The 21,176-nt window shown below is 45.4% G+C and overlaps 1 protein-coding gene across 1 annotated transcript in view; it reads left to right on the top strand.

The window, feature by feature from the left end:
* KCNH5 (potassium voltage-gated channel subfamily H member 5) overlaps positions 1 to 21,176 on the top strand; it is a 193,028-nt gene that overhangs the window by 14,178 nt on the left and 157,674 nt on the right. The window contains exons 2-4 of the mRNA XM_081909963.1: positions 3,354 to 3,477; positions 7,462 to 7,568; positions 13,607 to 13,735. Of these exons, the coding sequence (XP_081766089.1) occupies positions 3,354 to 3,477; positions 7,462 to 7,568; positions 13,607 to 13,735 (360 nt within the window). The remainder of the gene's footprint in view (positions 1 to 3,353; positions 3,478 to 7,461; positions 7,569 to 13,606; positions 13,736 to 21,176) is intronic.

Here is a 21,176-nt window from a genome sequence, read left to right as displayed (position 1 = left end):
ATGATAGCCTGCAACGCCAGTGCCAGGCACCAGGGGTCACCCTGTCTGACATTGCCAGTAGGATTTAGAAAACACTTGTGAAGTAGAATCACTGGGCAATATTGCCAGTGAATTGTAGAGTGGAGGCAATTGCACACTTGAAGAACAACTCATTGACCTTCTCTCTACTTCATGGCTAGCCTGAGTTCAATGTTGGGCATGCGGTTATTCCATAAAACATACTGAAACCTAACACCCCAAAAAAGCAGTGTTTCCTCTTGAACGGGCAGATTTAATAGATGGCACAGATGTGGTTGTGCTGTTTCTGTTTTATTTTCAAACTGAGAGCTTCCAAGAGGATCTCAGGAAAAGTTATTTTGACAGGCAGGAATTTCAGTCCGTTTCCAGTTCTCAGTTGCTGGCAGTGAACGGCTGACAATATTTTGACAGCCTGGAGGCTGCACAGAAATGGTAGTTGAAGAAGCAGGCCTTGATTTCTTCTCTGGAGGGTGTATGGGGAAGGAACTGCGTCAGAGCCAAAGTCCACAGTCTGGAGCCAGCTAAGCGCTGCTTCTCTGAACAAGGTTGAGGCAGACAGAGGTTCCTGAATGCACAATAGACTTTCGCAAGCTAGCAAAGAAATTTTCCTTGCTATATTTCCATCTGAACTGTTTTTAGTATTGCCTTTCAATGTTATGGGACCTTAGGGTGGGTGATACTTTCAATCATCACCATCACCGTCATAGTAATACTAGTCTGCTCACAATAGAGATTGGCTTGACTATGGCTTTCCGCTTAGTCACTGATGAAAGACAGGCTATGTGAAGAAATCGAGAGAGCCTTAGTCATGTTCAAAGGGAAGAACCTGACCTTTTCATTCCGTTGTTCCCTCTGATTTTCTCTCTTGTGACTGTACATAGAAAACTAGCTGTCAAAGGAGATGTGCTCTGGTCTGGCTTTCCCCCTGATGAACTACTTTTCTCTGTGCAGGATATATACACTCAGTCTGAAGCAGTATAGCCCAGAAAAAGGATGACAACACCTGCCATTTGGGAGAAGCAGGATGAAGTTTCTCTTTAAAGAGGAACTTAACTTTCTTTGAAAGTATCTGAGCATATAGTGTGTGGCAGGTGAAGTCTCCTGGCTGGGTGGCCTCTTCTGCCCTCCAGCAGCAAATGGAGCTGCCCTCACAATTGACAGATGTGCCAAGGGCGGATGCCATGCTTTGGTGGCAAAGCAGATTCAATGCCAGGCATCTCCAGGCAGGGGCGTATGAAGTGGGGGGCAGAGGGGGCGGTCGAACCCAATTGCCACTCTGGGGTGTGTGTGACAAGATGGCCCCTGCCTCCCCCCAGCTGTAGAGTAGCCGAGGGTGTGCGCAGTCCATATGGGCACTGCCCGCGCAGCATCCATACAGGCTGCCGCTCTCGTGCGCCGTCCATACAGGTGACTGTACAGGCTGCTGTGTGTGCACACTCCATACGGGCCGCCTCTCACACGGTGACGGTACAGGCTGTCAGGCATGCACACTCCGTACGGGATGCCGCACATGCGCAGTCCATATGGAGTGTGCATGTGCAGTATCCTGTATGGAGTGTGCATGTGCGGCATCCCGTATGGACTGCACATGTTCATCCCGTATGGACTGCGCATGTGTGGCATCCCATATGGAGTGTGCATGTGCGGCATCCTATATGGACTACAAATGTGTGGCATCCCATAAGGAGTGTGCATGTGCAGCATCCCATATGGATGCTGCACATGGACTGCGCATGTGTGGCATCCCGTACAGAGTGTGCATGTGCAACATCCTGTATGGACTGCGCATGTGTGGCATCCCGTACAGAGTGTGCATGTGCAACATCCTGTATGGATGCTGCACATGGACTGCGCATGTGTGGCATCCCGTACAGAGTGTGCATGTGCGACATCCTGTATGGACTGCGCATGTGTGGTATCCCGTATGGACTGCGCATGTGCGGCATCCCGTATGGTCTGTACAGGGTGCCGATCGCAAGCGGCAGCCTGTACGGAGTGTGCATGTGCTGCATTCAGTACAGAGTGCGCATGCGCGGATGCCACACATGCGCACTCCGTACGGGCTGCCCCGTCCCGGGTACTGGAGAGGGTTTCTCCCCCACTGTCTCCAGGTTGGGCTGGGAAAGACTCCTGTGCTTTGGGCTACAACTCCCATCAGTGCCAGGCAGCATAACCAATGAAGAGGGATGATGGGAGTTGTAGTCCTAAACACCTGGCAGGTGTGAAGCCTTGTGAAGCTGCTTCAGAACAAGCCTGTGTGATGCTTCACTGAAAGGAGAGAGTCCGCCCCCAAATCATCAAGTTGTTCCAGCAACCAGGGAGAATCTTTGGATGGTTGTGTTGGAGCCAAAATATGCACACCTGGGGGAAACAGCCATGGCACTAGAGGGAAGACAGATCACTTAGTGTGCCTAGAGAAGCTCACTGCCTAATTTTGCATGGACTCATTTTTCATCCTGATGCATCTTTCGAAAAGCTAAAGCAGGCCCGATGAATTAGCCAAAGGTACTGCCACTTTCTAGCCACAGACCCCCCGTATCTGGATTTTCCCTCGCTCCTGAACATACACCGTTATCTTAATTTTGTTTTGTTTTATTCATCCATTCCACTTTCAAGCTGCTCCCCCAGGTGTGTATGTCCTGAGGCAGCCTACAAAACAATCAAACAAGCTCTCAAAATAATTCTAGTTAAAACAGAGCGTTGGGGGAGCGTGGGCTTGTCGGTTCTCCCTGGCTTTTGAGACCTTCGGCCACGACGTTCTTCTGGAGCAACTTGAGGAGAAATATTCCTCCTTTCCCAGATGTTTGATGCCTGAAAGACCCTGGAAACCCTGAGATCACTGTTTCTAGAATGCTTTAATTTTTTTTAAAAAATGTTTTCTTATTGATGAGCCTGCTCTGGGCTCCTTCAGAAGGAAGGGTGGGATGTACCATATTTTTCGCTCTATAAGACGCACTAGACCATAAGACACACCTAGTTTCTGGAGGAGGAAAACAAGGAAAAAAATATTCTGAATCTCAAAAGCCAGAACAGCAAGAGGCATCGCTGCGCAGTGAAAGCAGCAATCCCTCTTGCTGTTCTGGCTTCTGGGATAGCTGCGCAGCCTGCATTTGCTCCATAAGACACACACACATTTCCCCTTACTTTTCAGGAGGGAAAAAGTGAGTCTTATAGAGCAAAAAATACGGTAAATTGAATTGAATTGATTGATCAATTGCCCTTACCTTGCTATGTTTTGACGATCCTACATGTTGAGTACTAACAACAGTAGCTTGGACAGTTTGGGGGAGTACAGCACTTATTCTTCTCCCCCCGCTTTCTTTCTTTCATTTTAGAATCAAGTTTCTTACTGGGCAATGCACAAATCGTGGACTGGCCTGTAGTTTATAGTAATGACGGATTTTGTAAACTCTCTGGTTACCACCGAGCCGACGTCATGCAGAAAAGTAGTACCTGCAGGTAAGTCGCCTTGGATTGATTTTCTTGGGTCGGGGGCATTGGGGGCCGAATCCTGCTGTGCTTTTGAGCTTCCTGTTTGTTGTGTCAAAAAGGCTGATGCCCGAAAGCTGCCACCTCCGCCTCTTCGCCACCCCATTAGGTGTGCATTCATTTTGCAACAAATGGAAAAGGAACCCCTGTGGGCCTCATTCAATTTCCATTCATTCCGAAACAAATTCGCCAAAGGGGGAAAATGGGTGGCAATGGCTAGGCTGTTTTTCAGTAAAAATGGAGGAAAAGGCTGTTCAGACCACATTTTTTTTAACCACACCAGCCTAATTCATATCTCCCAGCCCACAACAGAGAGAGGAATATAATTACTCTTCAGATATATTTTTTTGCACTTCTCTGAATTTTGCAATTCAGAGTCATCTTTTAAAAGAAAAGTACCAAAATGAATTAAAAATGGATATCTTAGGATAAAAAAGTAGAAATTTGTACATTAAGAAAAATTATCATCATCATCATCATCAATTTAATTAACTATCATAATCATTATCATAATTTCTATACCACTTCACTACTTCTTCTTTTTTTAAAAAATAAAAGCTTGGTTGTCTACAACCTAGCAGAACATTAGAAAATATGAAAAGAAAACATTAAAAATTAAAATCAAAGACAAAAAATGCAATTGAGATCTACATTTAAATAATCAATTAACAGAAAACTACTAAAATATTATCTTGAACATAAAAACAAATTGCAAATAGAAGTCAAGCACAAATTTAAATATGTCTTTAAATTACTGTATTTTTGTATAAATACAAAGTATATTGTATAAGACCCTCCATGTATAAGATGCCCCCTATTTTTGGGGACTCCAAATGAAGAAAACATCGCCTCAGAACTACCCGTGTATAAGACGAGCCCCAATTTTAAAAGTAATTTTTTGGTTAAAAAACCTAGTTTTATACACAGAAAAATACAGTATATTTTGTGGCTAACTATTTTGCGATGTTTAAATACAAATATTTATATAAAAAGCACACATATTAATGTATAAATGGGGTAGGATAGACTTATGAATTAAGTCACATGGAACTGACTCTTAATGGAAATAAACTGGCCCTCCCCACTTTTCAGTGTTCTCATTTGTCTCTATCAGTTCCACATTCATCCCATTTCAAGCTGGGTGGGGTTATCCCTCCCTGGTGGAGAGTGGATTCTGCCAGATGCTACTTTATCTCCCAGTGATGCGGGTGGCACTGTGGGTTAAACCACAGAGTCTAGGACTTGCCGATCAGAAGGTTGGCGGTTCGAATCCCCATGACGGGGGGAGCTCCCATTGCTTAGTCCCAGCTCCTGCCAACCTAGCAGTTCGAAAGCACGTCAAAGTGCAAGTAGATAAATAGTTACCACTCTGGCATGAAGGTAAACAGCGTTTCTGTGTGCTGCTCTGGTTCGCCAGAAGCGGCTTAGTCATGCTGGCCACATGACCCAGAAGCTGTATGCCAGCTCCCTTGGCCAATAAAGCGAGATGAGCACTGCAACCCCAGAGTCGTCCGCGACTGGACCTAATGGTCAGGGGTCCCTTTACCTTTACTTTACTTTCTCTCCCAGAATGCTCCAGATGTGATGTTCTTCCAGTGCATTCTGTTGTTGTTTTTACTGCTTTATTGGTTTTAAAAACAAAACAAAACAAAGCAAAACAAATACAATACAATACAATACAATACAATACACAACCATCAACAAAAGGCAATCCAAGATCAACATTCATTGTTACAAAAAGAAAAGATTGAATTCACATGTCATGAATTCCAACATGACTTCCAATCGCCAAACTGTGACTCCTAATTTACATTACAACTGCGCACTTAACTTTATCTCTCCTAGGTTATTCGGTTGTGTTAATTTTGCAAAGTTCTCTTATTTTCATGCAGAAATCAGTCAAGGCCTGCCAAAGACTTTAGATTACCACAATGTTCTTTTAAGTACTCTCCGTAAATATTCCACTCTGTATTAAATATTTGATCTGTGTGGTCTTGAAATCTTGCTGTCAATCTGGGGCATTCTAAGGGTGGAAAAATGTGGTTGTGCATTGCACAGTCCATCTCATCTCTCCCATCGCCCCAATCCAGAGTTGCAGGCCGGGAAAGGAGGGTCTTGTCATCTGGGCAGTCCCAAGACCTCTTTAGATACTGCTCAGGGTTGTGTTATTAGTGTCGAAGTCAGCAGTTGCAAGTTACCATTCTCCATACGGTCAGGGAAAAAACAATGCTGTCCAGGGTTGTAAAGACTGTGGAGAGAATAACTGGGTGCACTCTTCCCACCTTGGATCAAATCTATGCTTCCAGGAGTCATAAGAAAGCTGCAGAGATAGTGCAGGATAGTACGGACCCCGGAAACGATCTCTTTCAGCTTCTGCCTTCTGGAAGAAGGTACAGGATTATAAAGACTAGGACTAGCCGCCTGAGAAACAGCTTTTATCCAAATGCGATTTTGATTTTAAACGCAGTGTAAGGTAGTCTCTGTGGGAGTATATTGTATTTTATGGGGTATCAGAGTTTTTAGGGGTTAACCAGGCTGGGATAGCTGGGATAGCAGGCTTGTTGGTTTTTGAATGTCTGATGTGCTGACCTTAAAAGCCCTAAACGGCTTCGGCCCAGTATACCTGAAGGAGCGTCTCCACCCCCATCGTTCAACCAGATACTGAGGTCCAGCTCTGAGGGCCTTCTGGCGGTTACCTCATTGCGAGAAGTGAGGTTGCAGGGAACCAGACAGAGGGCCTTCTCGGTAGTGGTGCCCACCCTGTGGAACACCCTCCCATCAGATGTCAAGGAAATAAGCAGCTATCCTATCTTTAAAAGACATCTGAAGGCAGCCCTGTTCAGGGAAGTTTTTAATATTTAATGCTGTACGGTTTTTAACACTTGATTGGGAGCTGCCCAGAGTGGCTGGGGAAACTCAGCCAGATGGGCAGGGTATAAATAATAAATAAATAAATAAATAATAATAATAATAATATAGATTTTTTCAATTTCGTTGTTCTGTATGGGACAATGACAATAAAGATTATCATATCGTATCATAGTCTCTCGAGACAGATCGATGTCAGCAACCCTGAGCCAGCTCAGAGTACACCTGCCCCACCTTGGATCTGATTCTGAATTAGTTTGCGGGTGGGGCAAATGTTTAATTATTATTATTTTAATTTCCTAGGGTGGTGGGGGAGGGAGATGTTGTGTCTCCTTCCTCTCCACTCCTGACCGAGAGAGTGTGTGCCACTTCTGCTTTGCAAACTGCTCCCTTTGCAGAGAAGGTGTTTGCAGAAGTGCACCCTGCAGGATCTGCAATTGCTGAACAGCACCCTGCAGAATTTATCTCCCCTTGCTGTCAGTCCAGTGTGTGGGGGGGGGAGGGGAAGAGGCTGATGGGAGTTGTAGTTCATCAACATCTGCAGGACCAAAGGTTCCCCAAACCTGTCCTTAAAAAAAACCAATGGAAGCAGTCAAATTATCGCAAATCATTCTCGAGCTCCATCCCCTAAAATGTGGCATTTGGGTTTCAGCTTTCCTGGTGCTCAGCAAGACGCTCTCCGTTTTCCCAAGTTGAAACCTGTGTGCATATTTCAGAAAATAAATCTTTTATGTCTTGTCAGCTTTCCCTCTCTCTCTTTTTTTGAAAGCATCACACTCTGGAAAGTGTACCCAGAGCGTCACTTATATTGAACGCTATAAGGCAGCAATATAAATCCTTTCCCCCCGGCAACAGACCCCGCCACAATTATTTGCTTTAGAGGGCTTCATAACAATTTTGCAGCTGTAAACGTTGAGCAAAACAAGGTGTAAATCATAGTTAAGCATACATAGGTTGCAATTACACTGCAGTCTGGACCGTAAATACGCCTGTAAGGGTGTTGTTATGCTTGTTTGTTTGTGAAGCCCATGAAAATGTGTATTCCCCCTCTCTCTCACTCTCTCTCTCTCCCTTTCCTTTCTCCAGTTTTATGTATGGTGAACTCACAGACAAGAAAACCATTGACAAAGTCAGACAGACGTTTGACAACTATGAATCGAACTGCTTTGAAATCCTCTTGTACAAGAAAAACAGTACGTATAAACGTGAAATCATTTATTTGTTTTTGTTTAATGTATCCCACCTTTTTCTCCAAGGAGTTCAAAGTGACATGAATGGTTCTCCCCCTCCTCATTTAATCCCCACAACAACCCTGTGAGGTAGGTTAGACTGAAAGGCAGCGACTGGCCCAAGATCCATGACTGGGTGGGGATTTCAACCGCAGTCTCCCGGGTCCTAGTCAAAGGATTTGTTGTTGTTGTTTAGTGGTTTAGTCATGTCCGACTCTTCGTGACCCCATGGACCAGAGCACGCCAGGCACTCCTGTCTTCCACTGCCTCCCGCAGTTTGGTCAAACTCATGCTGGTAGCTTCGAGAACACTGTCCAACCATCTTGTCCTCTGTTGTCCCCTTCTCCTTGTGCCCTCCATCTTTCCCGACATCAGGGTCTTAAATGGACATAAATCTGACACCAGGAATCACAAGACAGAGAAACCAGTAGGAGAACACTTCAATCTCCCAGGACATTCTATACAAGATCTCAAAGTAGCTCTCTTATTACAAAAGAATTTCAGAAATCGACTGGAAAGAGAAGTTGCTAAATTGCAACTTATTACCAAACTTAAAACCATGGACCTGGTCTGAATAGATACACTGGATTCTTATCTCATTATACATGGTAAAGCTATTTTTAGCCATCTCACACATTGCATTTTTCCTGTAAGACCAATTGCAGTTGTTAACAGTTGTCAACAGGTCTACCACACCTATCAGCCAGTCACCCATCTCCCACCACCCTTCTGAATAATACCCCTCCCCACCCCCCCCACCCCACTATATATAAGGGTCTGGTGACTTCTGTTTCAGTGTATCTGAAGAAGTGTGCATGCACACGAAAGCTCATACCAGTAACAAACTTCTCTAAGGTCTCTAAGGTGTGGGAGTCATTAAGGTGCTACTGGAAGGATTTTTTTTTATTTTGTTTCAACTATGGCAGACCAACAAGGCTGTTGTTGTTGTTTAGTCGTTTAGTCGTGTCCGACTCTTCGTGACCCCATGGACCAGAGCACGCCAGGCACTCCTGTCTTCCACTGCCTCCCGCAGTTTGGTCAGACTCATGTTTGTAGCTTTGAGAACAACAAGGCTGCCTACCTGTAACTAGGTCCTAGTCTGACACTCTAACCTTTGCACCACACTGCCTTGCTGCATGGTTACATTAACAGCTTGTTGCCTTTGAAATCACATACCAACTTTTAGGTGTTTGGGGCTCCAGTGCTTAAAAAATGTCTGCAGAGCACTCAGTTGGCAAAGGGGGACTTATATGGAGTATGAGGATTATGGGATGCTAGAAATTAGCGGTGTCACTGAAACCTGCTAATTACCTGGCACGGAATGTGACTTTGTTTCACTCATACTGCTTGAGGAACTGCAAACACGGCACTGCACCTCTGAAATATCTTTTCTCCTGCTCAGAATGAAAAAGGGGATTCTGCACCTGGCCAAAGGAGTCTTTTTTGACTTAAATCTGTTTTTAGTCCAAAACCTGGACATTGATTTGCACTCACACGGAGGTAAGGTAAAGGTAAAGGTACCCCTGCCCGTACGGGCCAGTCTTGACAGACTCTGGGGTTGTGCGCCCATCTCACTTAAGAGGCCAGGGGCCAGCGCTGTCCGAAGACACTTCCGGGTCACATGGCCAGCGTGACATCGCTGCTCTGGTGAGCCAGAGCCGCACACGGAAACGCCGTTTACCTTCCCGCTGGTAAGCGGTCCCTATTTATCTACTTGCACCCGGAGGTGCTTTCGAACTGCTAGGTTGGCAGGCGCTGGGACCGAGCAGCGGGAGCGCACCCCGCCGCAGGGATTCGAACCGCCGACCTTTCGATCGGCAAGTCCTAGGTGCTGAGGCTTTAACCCACAGCGCCACCTGCGTCCCTATACACGGAGGTAAAGGAATGCTCAAATGCTGACCCATTTCCAAATTGAGCCAGAGGGAATTTCCTTTACTGACTCTTCTTGTGTTCTTATGAAAGAGGGAGAAAAACTCTTCGACTGCATTCACATGGTGCTTCGCTCCATTTTCATGTCTTTCCCCTAACTGTTAAGTTCCGCATTATAGTTGAGCATCTACAGAATGTGCAAGCAGCTTCTCAAACTATAGTGGAACATAGTGAAAGTTTAGTTCTCATTTCTGTGGTATTTTCTTGCAGGAAAAAAAATATCCATGTATTTATTATTATTTATTTATTACATTTATATGCCCCTTTTTTTTCTTCCAAGGATCTCAAAGTGGTGTATATGGTGATTGGCCCGAGCTCATTCATGGCTGAGTGGGGATTCGAACCCAGCTCTCCCAGAGTCCAACACTCTAACTATGACACGACACTGGCTCCCAATAGTTTTAAAGCCATTGACACCATTCCTGGCTGATATTAACAGCAGAATGAACCATTCGCAACCTTATTTGCAAATAACCTGGATAGGGGCACTAAGCTTGTGCTATGAGGGCTGGCCAGATCATCAGAAGTTGCCTTACATGAGGTCAAAGCATTTCGCAGTCTGGTCCAGCCTTGCCTTCTCTGACTGGCAGATGTTTCCTCTCGCCCATCACATGACTCATTTCCAAACTGGAGATGGCAGGGATCGAATCTGAGCCTTTCTGTACACAGAGCAGATCAGACCCTCCCAGTGTCCCTATTTTCCAGGGACAGTCCCGGGTTTTCAGAAGCCATCCTGGGATAAAGGAGTTTCCTGCCAAATAAGGGACAGTTGACAGCTATGCTCTGGCCCCCCGCGATGACCTCTTCTGCTTTGCGTTTCTGCTTGCCTGCCCTTTTGTCTGTGCTGGCCACCTGAGTGCTCCTGTACATGTTAGGCCAAATCCCCGTGGGGAACAGCTTGTCCGGATCAGCTGCGCTGGTCACAGTCTCAAGCCCTGTCATTCTTTTCTTTCCAGCTGGTTGCATAGCAATATCCTGACTTTAAAAAACAAACAGAGATGCGCCGCAGGATCTTCCTGCAGGCTGGATTTCTCGAAAGGAACGGGGTGGCTCTGCAGTTTCTGAACACGAAAGGCCAAGATCTGATAGGAAGAGGCAAATGCGGCCCTCTAACCTCTCTGTCTGGCCCTGGGGACACCCTTTCCCAAGCCACACCCCTGCATTCCAGGCCACGCCCTCACTGGCTTTGCTCCACCCCTTCCTGTCGGTGACTCATAGAAGTCATTTGGTAGATGACCACACATCTGCTTGTGTGACGCATCAGCAGATTATATGGAGCTTAAACAAGTCTTTTTTTTGTATATAATTTGTTATAAAATTTTCTGTTTTACAGTTTAAAATATGCATTTTACATCCTTAAGATATCAATGACTTCCTTCTTCTCTTTCCATGGTTCGTTTTACATATAATAAATCCCTGCATATTTTACAAAAACTATACCATTCAGTATTCCATCATTGCGTCCATCAAAACTTATTTACACTGTTGAATTTATCTTAACACTGCCAGCGTTTTCAGCTGTACACAATTATTTCCCATATATTCAATAAATGTTTCGCAATGTTCTCTAAATGTATGTTCTACTTCTTCTCTTATTCTATATGTTAAGTCTGCAAGCTGCGCATATTCCATCAGTTTAAGTTGCCATTCTTGTTTGGTTGGGACCTCGCTCGCTTTCTATTTTTGGGCTAACAAAACACGGGCTGCGGTAGTAGCATACCTAAATAACATTTTTTTGGCATCGGGGAATTTCAATCTGAATTATCCCCAACAGAAAGGACTCCGGGTTTTTTTGGGAAAGTACTTTTAAATGGGACGCGGGTGGCGCTGTGGGTAAAATTGTAGCACCCTGCTTGTGGTTAACGCTTAGCTGGAATGAAATATTCAACGCAGCAAGAGAGAAATTAAAATAATAATTTATTTGTCAGACAAATAAATGAGAGGCACAGTGGTATATGGTTACCAAGCTCTGGCCTGGGCTCCTGCCATTATGGCCAGCACTTATATTCCCTCAGCCCAGCCTCCTTGCTCCTCCTTTGGCTGCCTCTGTCCAATCAGCCTGGTTGAAATTCCCATTGGCTGTTTGCTAGAACCAATCACAAAAGATACACCCATTTCATATTACCTTTTATGGGAGACAAAAAGCTATATATTCTTCTATCTATAAATAACAAATAAGTAATCATATATCTTACATTTGTCTCAACAAGGAACCTTAATTACCAGCTCACCTCTTGCCCTCCTTGCCCTATTGCCCTCCAAAACAGATCGTTAATAGTTTTAAATTTTTATCTTAAACAGATGTCAAGGATCTTGAGTTTATCATTGAAAGATCTCCTTCTTTTGGAGGTCTTTAAACAAAAAGCCTGACAACCATATATCAGGAGTGCTCGATGGCGTCTCCTGTCTGGCAGGGGGCTGGACTCAATGGCCCCTGTGGTCTCTTATAACCATGATTCTATGAAATAAGAATTTAACATTTCTTTCTTTCTAGATCCTTTGCATAATTACATTTAAGCTAATATATTTCATACATTATAATAGGTAGCCTTTTAACAGAATAAACCTTCTCAAAGTAAAAAGGAACAGTTTACAGCCTCAAAATAAAATAGGAAGAAATCTCTTCTTCTGTTTACACCCCCCTTCCAGCCAGTTGCTTTCTTTTCCATTTGCTCTTGGCCTTTTTAACCTTAGGAAGAAGATATGGCTCATTTTACTATTTGCCAAAGCTTAATTTGTAGGGTCAGTGTAACCTTGCTCTTCGCCTGTAATTCCCTTTTTATGACTTTGAGAATTGTTTTCTGCTATAAATCAAGGGGCCCCTTGTCCAGGAGAATAAACATCTTGCCAAGGTTCTTAGGCAGCTGGTCTTCCTGGCATGAAACATTTGAAAATCTTTAAGCTCATTTTAAAATACAGATCCTGATCAATATATAAGCTTTGATAAAAATGCAGGCTATGATTAGATGCCTCAAAATCTCAGCGCCTAGGACTTGCTGATCGCATGGTCGGTGGTTTGAATCCCTGTGGCGGGGTGAGCTCCCGTCGTTTGGTCCCAGCTCCTGCCCACCTAGCAGTTCGAAAGCACCCTTAAGTGCAAGTAGATAAATAGGTACCGCTTTATAGCGGGAAGGTGAATGGCGTTTCTGTATGCTGTTCTGGTGCCGGTTCACAGGAGCAGCTTCGTCACGCTGGCCACGTGACCCGGAAGTGTCTGTGGACAGCGCTGGCTCCCTGCCTCTAGACTGAGATGAGCACACAACCCTAGAGTCTGGCAAGACTGGCCTGTACGGGCAGGGGTACCTTTACCTTTACCTTACTTTTAAACACCCCCCCAATTCATTATAGATCATTTCCCAATACTCTGTTTACCCTTTTCCAAGTCCACCACATATGAAAGTATGTTCCCTCCACCTCTTTGCATCTCCAGCACTTTTCTGATTCAGTCTTATACATTTTAGCAAGCCCAACCAAGTCTTCAGGGATTTCCTGCTCCCAGCAGAACAACTTATTCCAGAGTTCCTGATTAAGGGGGAAACTCCTCTCCCACACAGTTCAGAATAAGAAACTGATTATTGTCTTCAGACATAAGACAAAGCTAAACACTACAATGTACTATACATTGTTGCTCTGGTCTCTGAAGTCAAGATACTTAGGCACCCACTAACAATATCAACATGCTAGCTAACGCTGCTGTGTAAAACCCACAGCCTTTTCCCCTGACCCCAAATCCTAGAATTCCAGAGTTGGAAGGTAGATCAAAGGTCTAGTCTAACCCCCTGCAATGCAGGAATCTCAGATATCCCTTCATAAACAAAAATAAAATTATATTGGGCCATGGACGCTCCTTTAATCCCCACACAAAATGAGTCTGTTATATGGTTAAGCAATGTTAGGTTTGCATTTCAGTGTTTAATTCTCCCACTCTGTTCAATGAGACTTTGATTAGTTTAAGTGTCACCTAGGATAAGCGGTAATCATGAATGTGAGCCTGCCTCTATGTTATGATTGTGCTCCATGCTGTGAGTGTGTTTATTTTATATCCTCTTATTTATTTATTTTTTTAATTACAGGAACACCTGTTTGGTTTTACATGCAAATTGCACCGATAAGAAACGAGCATGACAAAGTGGTTTTATTCCTTTGCACTTTTAAAGATATCACTTTATTCAAGCAACCCATCGAAGATGAATCCACCAAAGGTAATTTTTGAAAGGAATGTTTGCAAAAGGGTCAAAGAGATCGGGGTGGGTGGGGAGAGGAAAGTGGTTGACTCTAGCCCAGTTCTTGCATTACTTGTGTGTAAGGGACTCGTGAGTTCGAGCCGGAAGGGGCTGTGCTTTTTGCCACACCCAGGAAAGCACATCAAAGCACTAGCCCCAACCCCAATAGCCACGTGTTGGGTGGGGTTGTCTGCAAGGGAACCGCCACTGCTTCCATGAAAGGTTGACCTTATTGACATCTGACACCCTTTTAAAATGTAGCTTTTGGTTTGATTTTATATGTTGTGGCCTTGTTTGTGAACTGCCATGAGATCTCTGGGTATGTTGTTGTTTGGTCGTTTAGTGATGTCTGACTCTTCGTGACCCCACGGACCAGAGCACGCCAGGCACTCCTGTCTTCCACTGCCTCCCGCAGTTTGGTCCAACTCATGCTGGTAGCTTCGAGAACACTGTCCAACCATCTCGTCCTCTGTCGTCCCCTTCTCCTTATGCCCTCCATCTTTCCCAGCATCAGGGTCTTTTCCAGGGAGTCTTCTCTTCTCATGAGGTGGCCAAAGTATTGGAGCCTCAGCTTCAGGATCTGTCCTTCCAGTGAGCACTCAGGGATGATTTCCTTCAGAATGGATAGGTTGGATCTTCTTGCAGTCCATGGGACTCTCAAGAGTCTCCTCCAGCACCATAATTCAAGAGCATCAATTCTTCGGCGATCAGCTTTCTTTATGGTCCAGCTCTCACTTCCATACATCACCACTGGGAAAACCATAGGTTTTACTATACGGACCTTTGTTGGCAAGGTGATGTCTCTGCTTTTTAAGATGCTGTCTAGGTTTGTCATTGTTTTTCTCCCAAGAAGCAGGCGTCTTTTAATTTCGTGGCTGCTGTCACCATCTACAGTGATCATGAAGCCCAAGAAAGTAATATCTCTCACTGCCTCCATTTCTTCCCCTTCTATTTGCCAGGAGGTGATGGGACCAGTGGCCATGACCTTAGTTTTTTTTATTTTAAGCTTCAGACCATATTTTGCGCTCTCTTCTTTCACCCTCATTAAGAGGTTCTTTAATTCCTCCTCACTTTCTGCCATCAAAGTGTACCCTGGTCCAACTCCAAACCACAGGTGCTTTACCAGGGCCAGATTTATGTTTGATGAGGCCCTAAGCTACTGAAGGTAATGGGGCCCTTTATAATGTAATTTTATAATGGGATCAAAATAAATAAATTATGTTTTACATGAAATCAATCAGTGGGCATAAGACTCATACCCTTAGTCTATGCTGCCTGATCACCAGTCCACAAACACTCTTTAATATTAGATAACAGGTACAACAGCTTGACCTACATTCAACTGAGCTGCACTGCAGTCTGCAGCTGCATGCTACATATTGCCATGCAACCAGTCCATGCAGAATGTAAAGGTAAAGGGACCCCTGACCATTAGGTCCAGTCGTGACCGACTCTGGGGTTGCGGCGCTCATCTCGCTTTATTGGCTGAGGGAGCCGGCGTACAGCTTCCGGGTCATGTGGCCAGCATGACTAAGCCGCTTCTGGCGAACCAGAGCAGCGCATGGAAACGCCGTTTACCTTCCCGCCGTAGCGGTACCTATTTCTCTACTTGCACTTTGATGTGCTTTTGAACTGCTAGGTTGGCAGGAGCAGGGACTGAGCAACGGGAGCTCACCCCGTCATGGGGATTTGAACTGCCAACCTTCTGATCAGCAAGTCCTGGGCTCTGTGGTTTAACCCACAGCGCCACCCGTGTCCCTATGCAGAATGTAGGCACCCTATATATAGAAATGAGCAAGCCAGTGATGTTTTAGGGAGCAGGCTAGCAGGCAGCCCATTACTTACATCACAGGAGCCTACGCAACACAAAACACTGTTGCTGTATGTAGGTTTTGTTATTTTATTTTATTTATCTTATATTTTGGAAACGTACATTCAGTTTTTTCTCGCTTTAATGTTTTTGGGGGTCCCCAAGAGAGTAGGGCCCTAAGCTATAGCTTGCTTAGCTTATATGTAAATCTGGCACTGTGCCTTACACATGAGTAATGGGTAGAGAAATAGGAAAGCAGAGATTTCTGTTCTGACTAGTATTTGTCCCATTCAGTCCTGTTTCTTTTCTGCTGCAGTTCAGTTTCCACCAAAAAACACACACGTGTTATTCATCTTGCTGTTGTTATAAGAATTTTAATGTCTCAAATTGTCAGGGAACTGACATCAGAGCGAGAGGCGGAGGCAGGGCTCCAGAGCGATGCCGGAGAGGGGACCAGCAGGGGGGAAGGAATTCAGCGCAACACCAGTAGAGAAGGGAGGGAGATGGAGGAATTGGAGACTGGTCTCCAAGACCCTGCATCAGAGACTAGTGGAGCGAGCGCTGGCACACCCCTGCATTCCCCTTACTTGTGCAGACGAGTTCTGCGCAGGGAAAGTAGGAGGAGACTTGGGGTCAAACAGCTCTTATGCTGGAAAAGGTTCAAGAAACGCCCACTGACAGATTCTGCAAGTGACTGACCGGCCACGGAGTGTGGGCTGTCAGCCAAGGCATGGTGAACCAGGCAATCGGACACAACTAGCAGGCAACTTACGCACAAGTAACCCCTTACAACCATTACACAAATATAGAATAAATATTCACAAATGCACACATATCTAAACATATAAACCATGGGTTGGTCTTTGGCTAAGGGGGATGGGCAACGTCAAAAGTCTTTTAAGGTTCCTGCACACTTTTGTTCAGGGTCTCTCCCTCCTTGGGAGGGGAATGGAGGGAAAGGAACTTTGTGGCTACAGAAAAATAAATATCTGCCTCGCTTTCCACTGGATCCTGCCTCCCTCCATTCTTCTCTGACCGATCATGGACTTAGGGGACTCAGAGTCTAAGGGGAAGTGGGCAGGAAAAGCTAAACTCCAATTTTTACATCACTGTCCTTTATTTAATCTAAGTTGCAGAACGTAGCTTCAGTTTAACATTGCGAACTTAAAAACAGCAAAGTCAATTAATGTCGGTCGTATTTGCCTGGTTGTTTTCCGTACCTGACCACAGGATGAGCATGTGAAATATAGCCATTTCCACTTCCCTTTCCATTTCCATTAGAATTCCCTGACATTCTTAGTAATGTTTGCTATCTCTCTGTTCCTAAAGTGCTATTAGAAATGTAACTAGAATTTCTTCAGCTTGCGAAGAGAAAACGGATGCATTGCTTTCTCCTCCTTGTCCAGTCCGTTTCCAAGACAGATTTCAAAAGGTTAAACGTTATCAAGAGGATTTAGGGAATCAGGAAATTCAGGCTGCAGTTGTTTTCCAGGACTGAAGAAATATTTTCTTCCCCTGTTCTGGAGATGCTAATGGACAAGGTGGACTTATGCTCTGGTCCTGCATGTGACAGCTTTTGTTAGATGAACTGGCCCATGTTAAACTTGTATCTGAGACGGGCAGCTTTATTTTGTCAGATGTTGCACTCTGGCGTATGCATAATTCATCTTCTGTCTCATTGCCACACACACAGAGGCTTTCCAGCTGGGTTTATTTTGGAATTATGAACCACAAAGATACATAAATTACAATGGTACTGGGAAATGTAAGAATCGGAGGGAAGGGGGAAGATAGGAAGGCACTAGAGTGAAACATCACTGAAAAGGAAGACAATTCTTAGCTGGAAAGCCATATTTCATGTAGAAAAAGATGCCATGATTCTCCCCTCCCACACACCCTGGGTCTGTGAGATTTGTATATAATACATAAGGAGAATGTCAGCATCTCACAATAGTGGAAGAGTATATAAATATGAAGGAGCATCCATTATTCATGGAAAGGGTAAGTTTCGGTGAAAGTAAAATAAACAGAACTAAAATATGGATGCTATCATTCAGCAGACTCCCTGTGCCAATGTCATAGAATTAAAGAATTGTAGAGTTGGAAGGGATCCCGAGGGTCATCTAGTCCAGCCCCCTGCAATGCAGGAATCTCAGCTAAAGCATCTATGACAGATGGCCATCCAACCCAGTGGCGTAGCGTGGGTTGTCAGCACCCGGGGCAAGGCAAGTAATTCGCACCCCCTAACCCGTGGATTTGCGCCCCCTAACCCGTGGATTTGCTCCCCTAACCCTAACCCCCAGATGTTGTGCCCGGTGCGGCCGGCCCCCCTGCACCCCCCACGCTACGCCACTGGACCAACCTCTGCATAAAAACCTCCAATGATGGAGAGTCCACCACTTCTCATGGGAGTCTGTTCCACTGCTGAAAAGCTCTTACTGTCAGAAAGTTTTTCCGAATGCTTAGTCGGAATCGCCTTTCTCGCAACCTGAAGCCATTGGTTTCAGTTCTAACCTCCAGAGCAGGAGAAACAACCTTGCACCATGCTCCATAGAGCTGCCCTTGAGATATCTGAAGATGGCTATCACATCTCCTCTCGGTCTCCTCTTTTCTGGGCTAAACATACCCAGCTCCTTCAACCACTCCTCATCAGGCTTGGTTTCCAGACACTCGATCATCTTGGCTGCCCTCCTCTGCACATGTTCCAGCTTGTCAACATCCTTCTTAAATTGTGGTGCCCAGAATTGGACACAGTATTCCCAGGCCCAGACGGGGGGTGGGGGGGTGGGCATATGGACCACTTGGCCCGGGCCTCCGATTCCAAAGGGGGCCTCGGTCAGCATATTCACAATCGCAGGGGATACACTGGGGCGAATGCAGAGGCGCAAAGGAGGCCACATTATCTACCTGGCCTGGGCCTCTGGCTGGCTCTGAGTATTCCAAGTGTGTTCTGACTAAGGCAGAACAAAGTGGTACTATAACTTCCCTTGACAGGGACACTATAGGTTGATGCAGCCTAGAAGAGTGTTAGCTTTTTTTTGCTGCTGCATCACACCGTGAATTCCTGTTAAGCTTGTGGTCCGCCCTAACCTTAGATCCTTTTCACATGTACTTTGCTATATTTATTTATCTGTTTATTTATTAGCATTTATATACTGTTAAATATCTCAAAAAACTCTAAGTGGTGTATACTCTAACAAACAATTTATGGAAGGCATCAATAATGGAAGACATGCTCATTCCTTGCAGTGGCGCTGTGGGTTAAACCACAGAGCCTAGGACTTGCTGATCAGAAGGTCGGCGATTCGAATCCCCGCCATGGGGTGAGCTACCGTTGCTCGGTCCCTGCTCCTGTCCACCTAGCAGTTCGAAAGCACATCAAAGTACAAGTAGATAAATAGGTACCACTCCGGCGGGAAGGCAAACGGCGTTTCCGTGAGCTGCTCTGGTTCGCCAGAAGTGGCTTAGTCATGCTGGCCACATGACCCGGAAGCTCCCTCGGCCAGTAAAGTGAGATGAGCGACGCAACCCTAGAGTCGGCCATGACTGGACCTAACGGTCAGGGGTCCTTTAAGTGGGTGGCGCTGTGGGTTAAACACTGGTTGGCAGGCCATCTGTCAGGGATTATTCAGTTGAGATTCTTGGTTGCCCTCCTCTGCACACGTTCCTGGCAGAGGTGAGGTTGAAACGAAGGGCTTCCTCTTTCTGAGCTCAGTCCCTTATTCTTATGCACATGGAAATCAGCCTATTCAACACGATGTTCATTAGCGTTTTGCAGAAAGGAGGAGGGGTGAGCAAAAGAAGAGGCTGCTGGATCAGGCCAATGGCCCATCTACTGCATCTCCCCCTTCTGACCAGACACACACAAGCAGGATCTGAGCACAAGAGCCCTCTTCCCTCCTGTGGTTTCCAGCAATTGGCATTCAGATGCACTGCCAGAGCATAGCCATGGTGGCTGACAGCCATTGATGTCAGTACGCCCTTCAACCGATGTCAGCGACTGGGCTCAATAACTGGTTCTGCCCCGACTGGGCTAGGCGACTGGAGCACTTTCAGAGACCTTCCAATCCTGGAAAACAGGTCCTAGTGCACTGGAGCCACAACTGTGCGTTGTAAGCACCAGACTCATGAAGAGTATACCGTATTTTTTGCTCTATAAGACTTACTTTTTCCCTCCTGAAAAGTAAGGGGAAATGTGTGTGTGTCTTATGGAGCGAATGCAGGCTGTGCAGCTATCCCAGAAGCCAGAACAGCGAGAGGGATTGTTGCTTTCACTGCGCAGCGATCCCTCTTGCTGTTCTGGCTTCTGGGATTCAGAATATATTTTTTTCTTGTTTTCCTCCTCCAAAAACTAGGTGTGTCTTGTGGTCTGGTGCGTCTTATAGAGTGAAAAATACGGTAAATAACGTGGAAGCTAGCTGTGAAGCATAACTCCTTTTATTTCTAATAGCTACTACAAACTAACGAACTACAGTGGTACCTCGGGTTACATACGCTTCAGGTTACATACAGTTCAGGTTACAGACTTTGCTAACCCAGAAGTAGTACCTTGGGTTAAGAAATTTGCTTCAGAATGAGAACAGAAATCATTCTCTGGTGGCGCAGCAGCAGTGGGGGGCCCTATTAGCTAAAGTGGTGCTTCAGGTTAAGAACAGTTTCAAGTTAAGAACAGACCTCCGGAACGAATTAAGTACTTAACCCGAGGTACCACTGTACTGGCTTGCATGTGTGTTACATCTCCCACTCAGCCATCTGGTCACTACATAGATAAGACTCTCCACACACAGAGTCAGGCAGTCACTCGGGAGCGGAAGAGTAGAAGAGCAGTTTCCGCCCCCTCCTTTCTCAAAACATCAGGAGATTCTGTCAATGGGAAGAGTGAAAATATCAACAATTGATACCCCTCTCCTCCATGAATTTGTCTAATCTTCCTTTAAATCCACCTCAGTCAGTGGCCACCATTGTTTCCTGCATCAGAGAGTTCCATAGTTTAACTACATGCTATGTGAAGAAGTAGGGACATGGGTGGTGCTGTGGGTTAAACCACTGAGCCTAGGGCTTGCCGATCAGAAGGTCGGCGGTTCAAATCCCTGCAATGGGGTGAGCTCCCGTTGCTCGGTCCCTGCTCCTGCCAACCTAGCAGTTCGAAAGCACATCAAAGTGCAAGTAGATAAATAGGTACCGCTCCGGCGGGAAGGTAAACGGTGTTTCCGTGTGCCGTTCTGGTTCGCCAGAAGCGGCTTAGTCATGCTGGCCACATGACCCGGAAGCTGTACGCCGGCTCCCTCAGCCAATAAAGCGAGATGAGCGCCGCAACCCCAGAGACTGGTCAGGGGTCCCTTTACCCTTTACCTTATGTGAAAAAGTAGCTTCTTTTATCTGTCCCGAATCCTCCAAAATTCAGCTTCATTAGGTGCCCATGACTTCCAGTTTTATGAGAGAGGGAGGAAAAACCGTTCTCTATCCATGCATGATTTTATAAACTTCCATCATGTCACCTCTAATCTTTTCTCTAAACTAAAAAGTCCCCAATGCTGCAGTTTTCTTTATAGGGGAGTCACTATCTTGTTGCTAGTTTTAGTTGCCTTTTCTGAAAAGGGTTCCCTACCT

The sequence above is a fragment of the Podarcis melisellensis genome (genome assembly GCF_964234715.1).
Source record: "Podarcis melisellensis genome assembly, chromosome: 1".
Classification (NCBI taxonomy): domain Eukaryota; kingdom Metazoa; phylum Chordata; class Lepidosauria; order Squamata; family Lacertidae; genus Podarcis; species Podarcis melisellensis.
The sequence above is the reverse complement of the archived record's forward strand: the minus strand, read 5'-3'. Positions and strand labels throughout refer to the sequence as shown.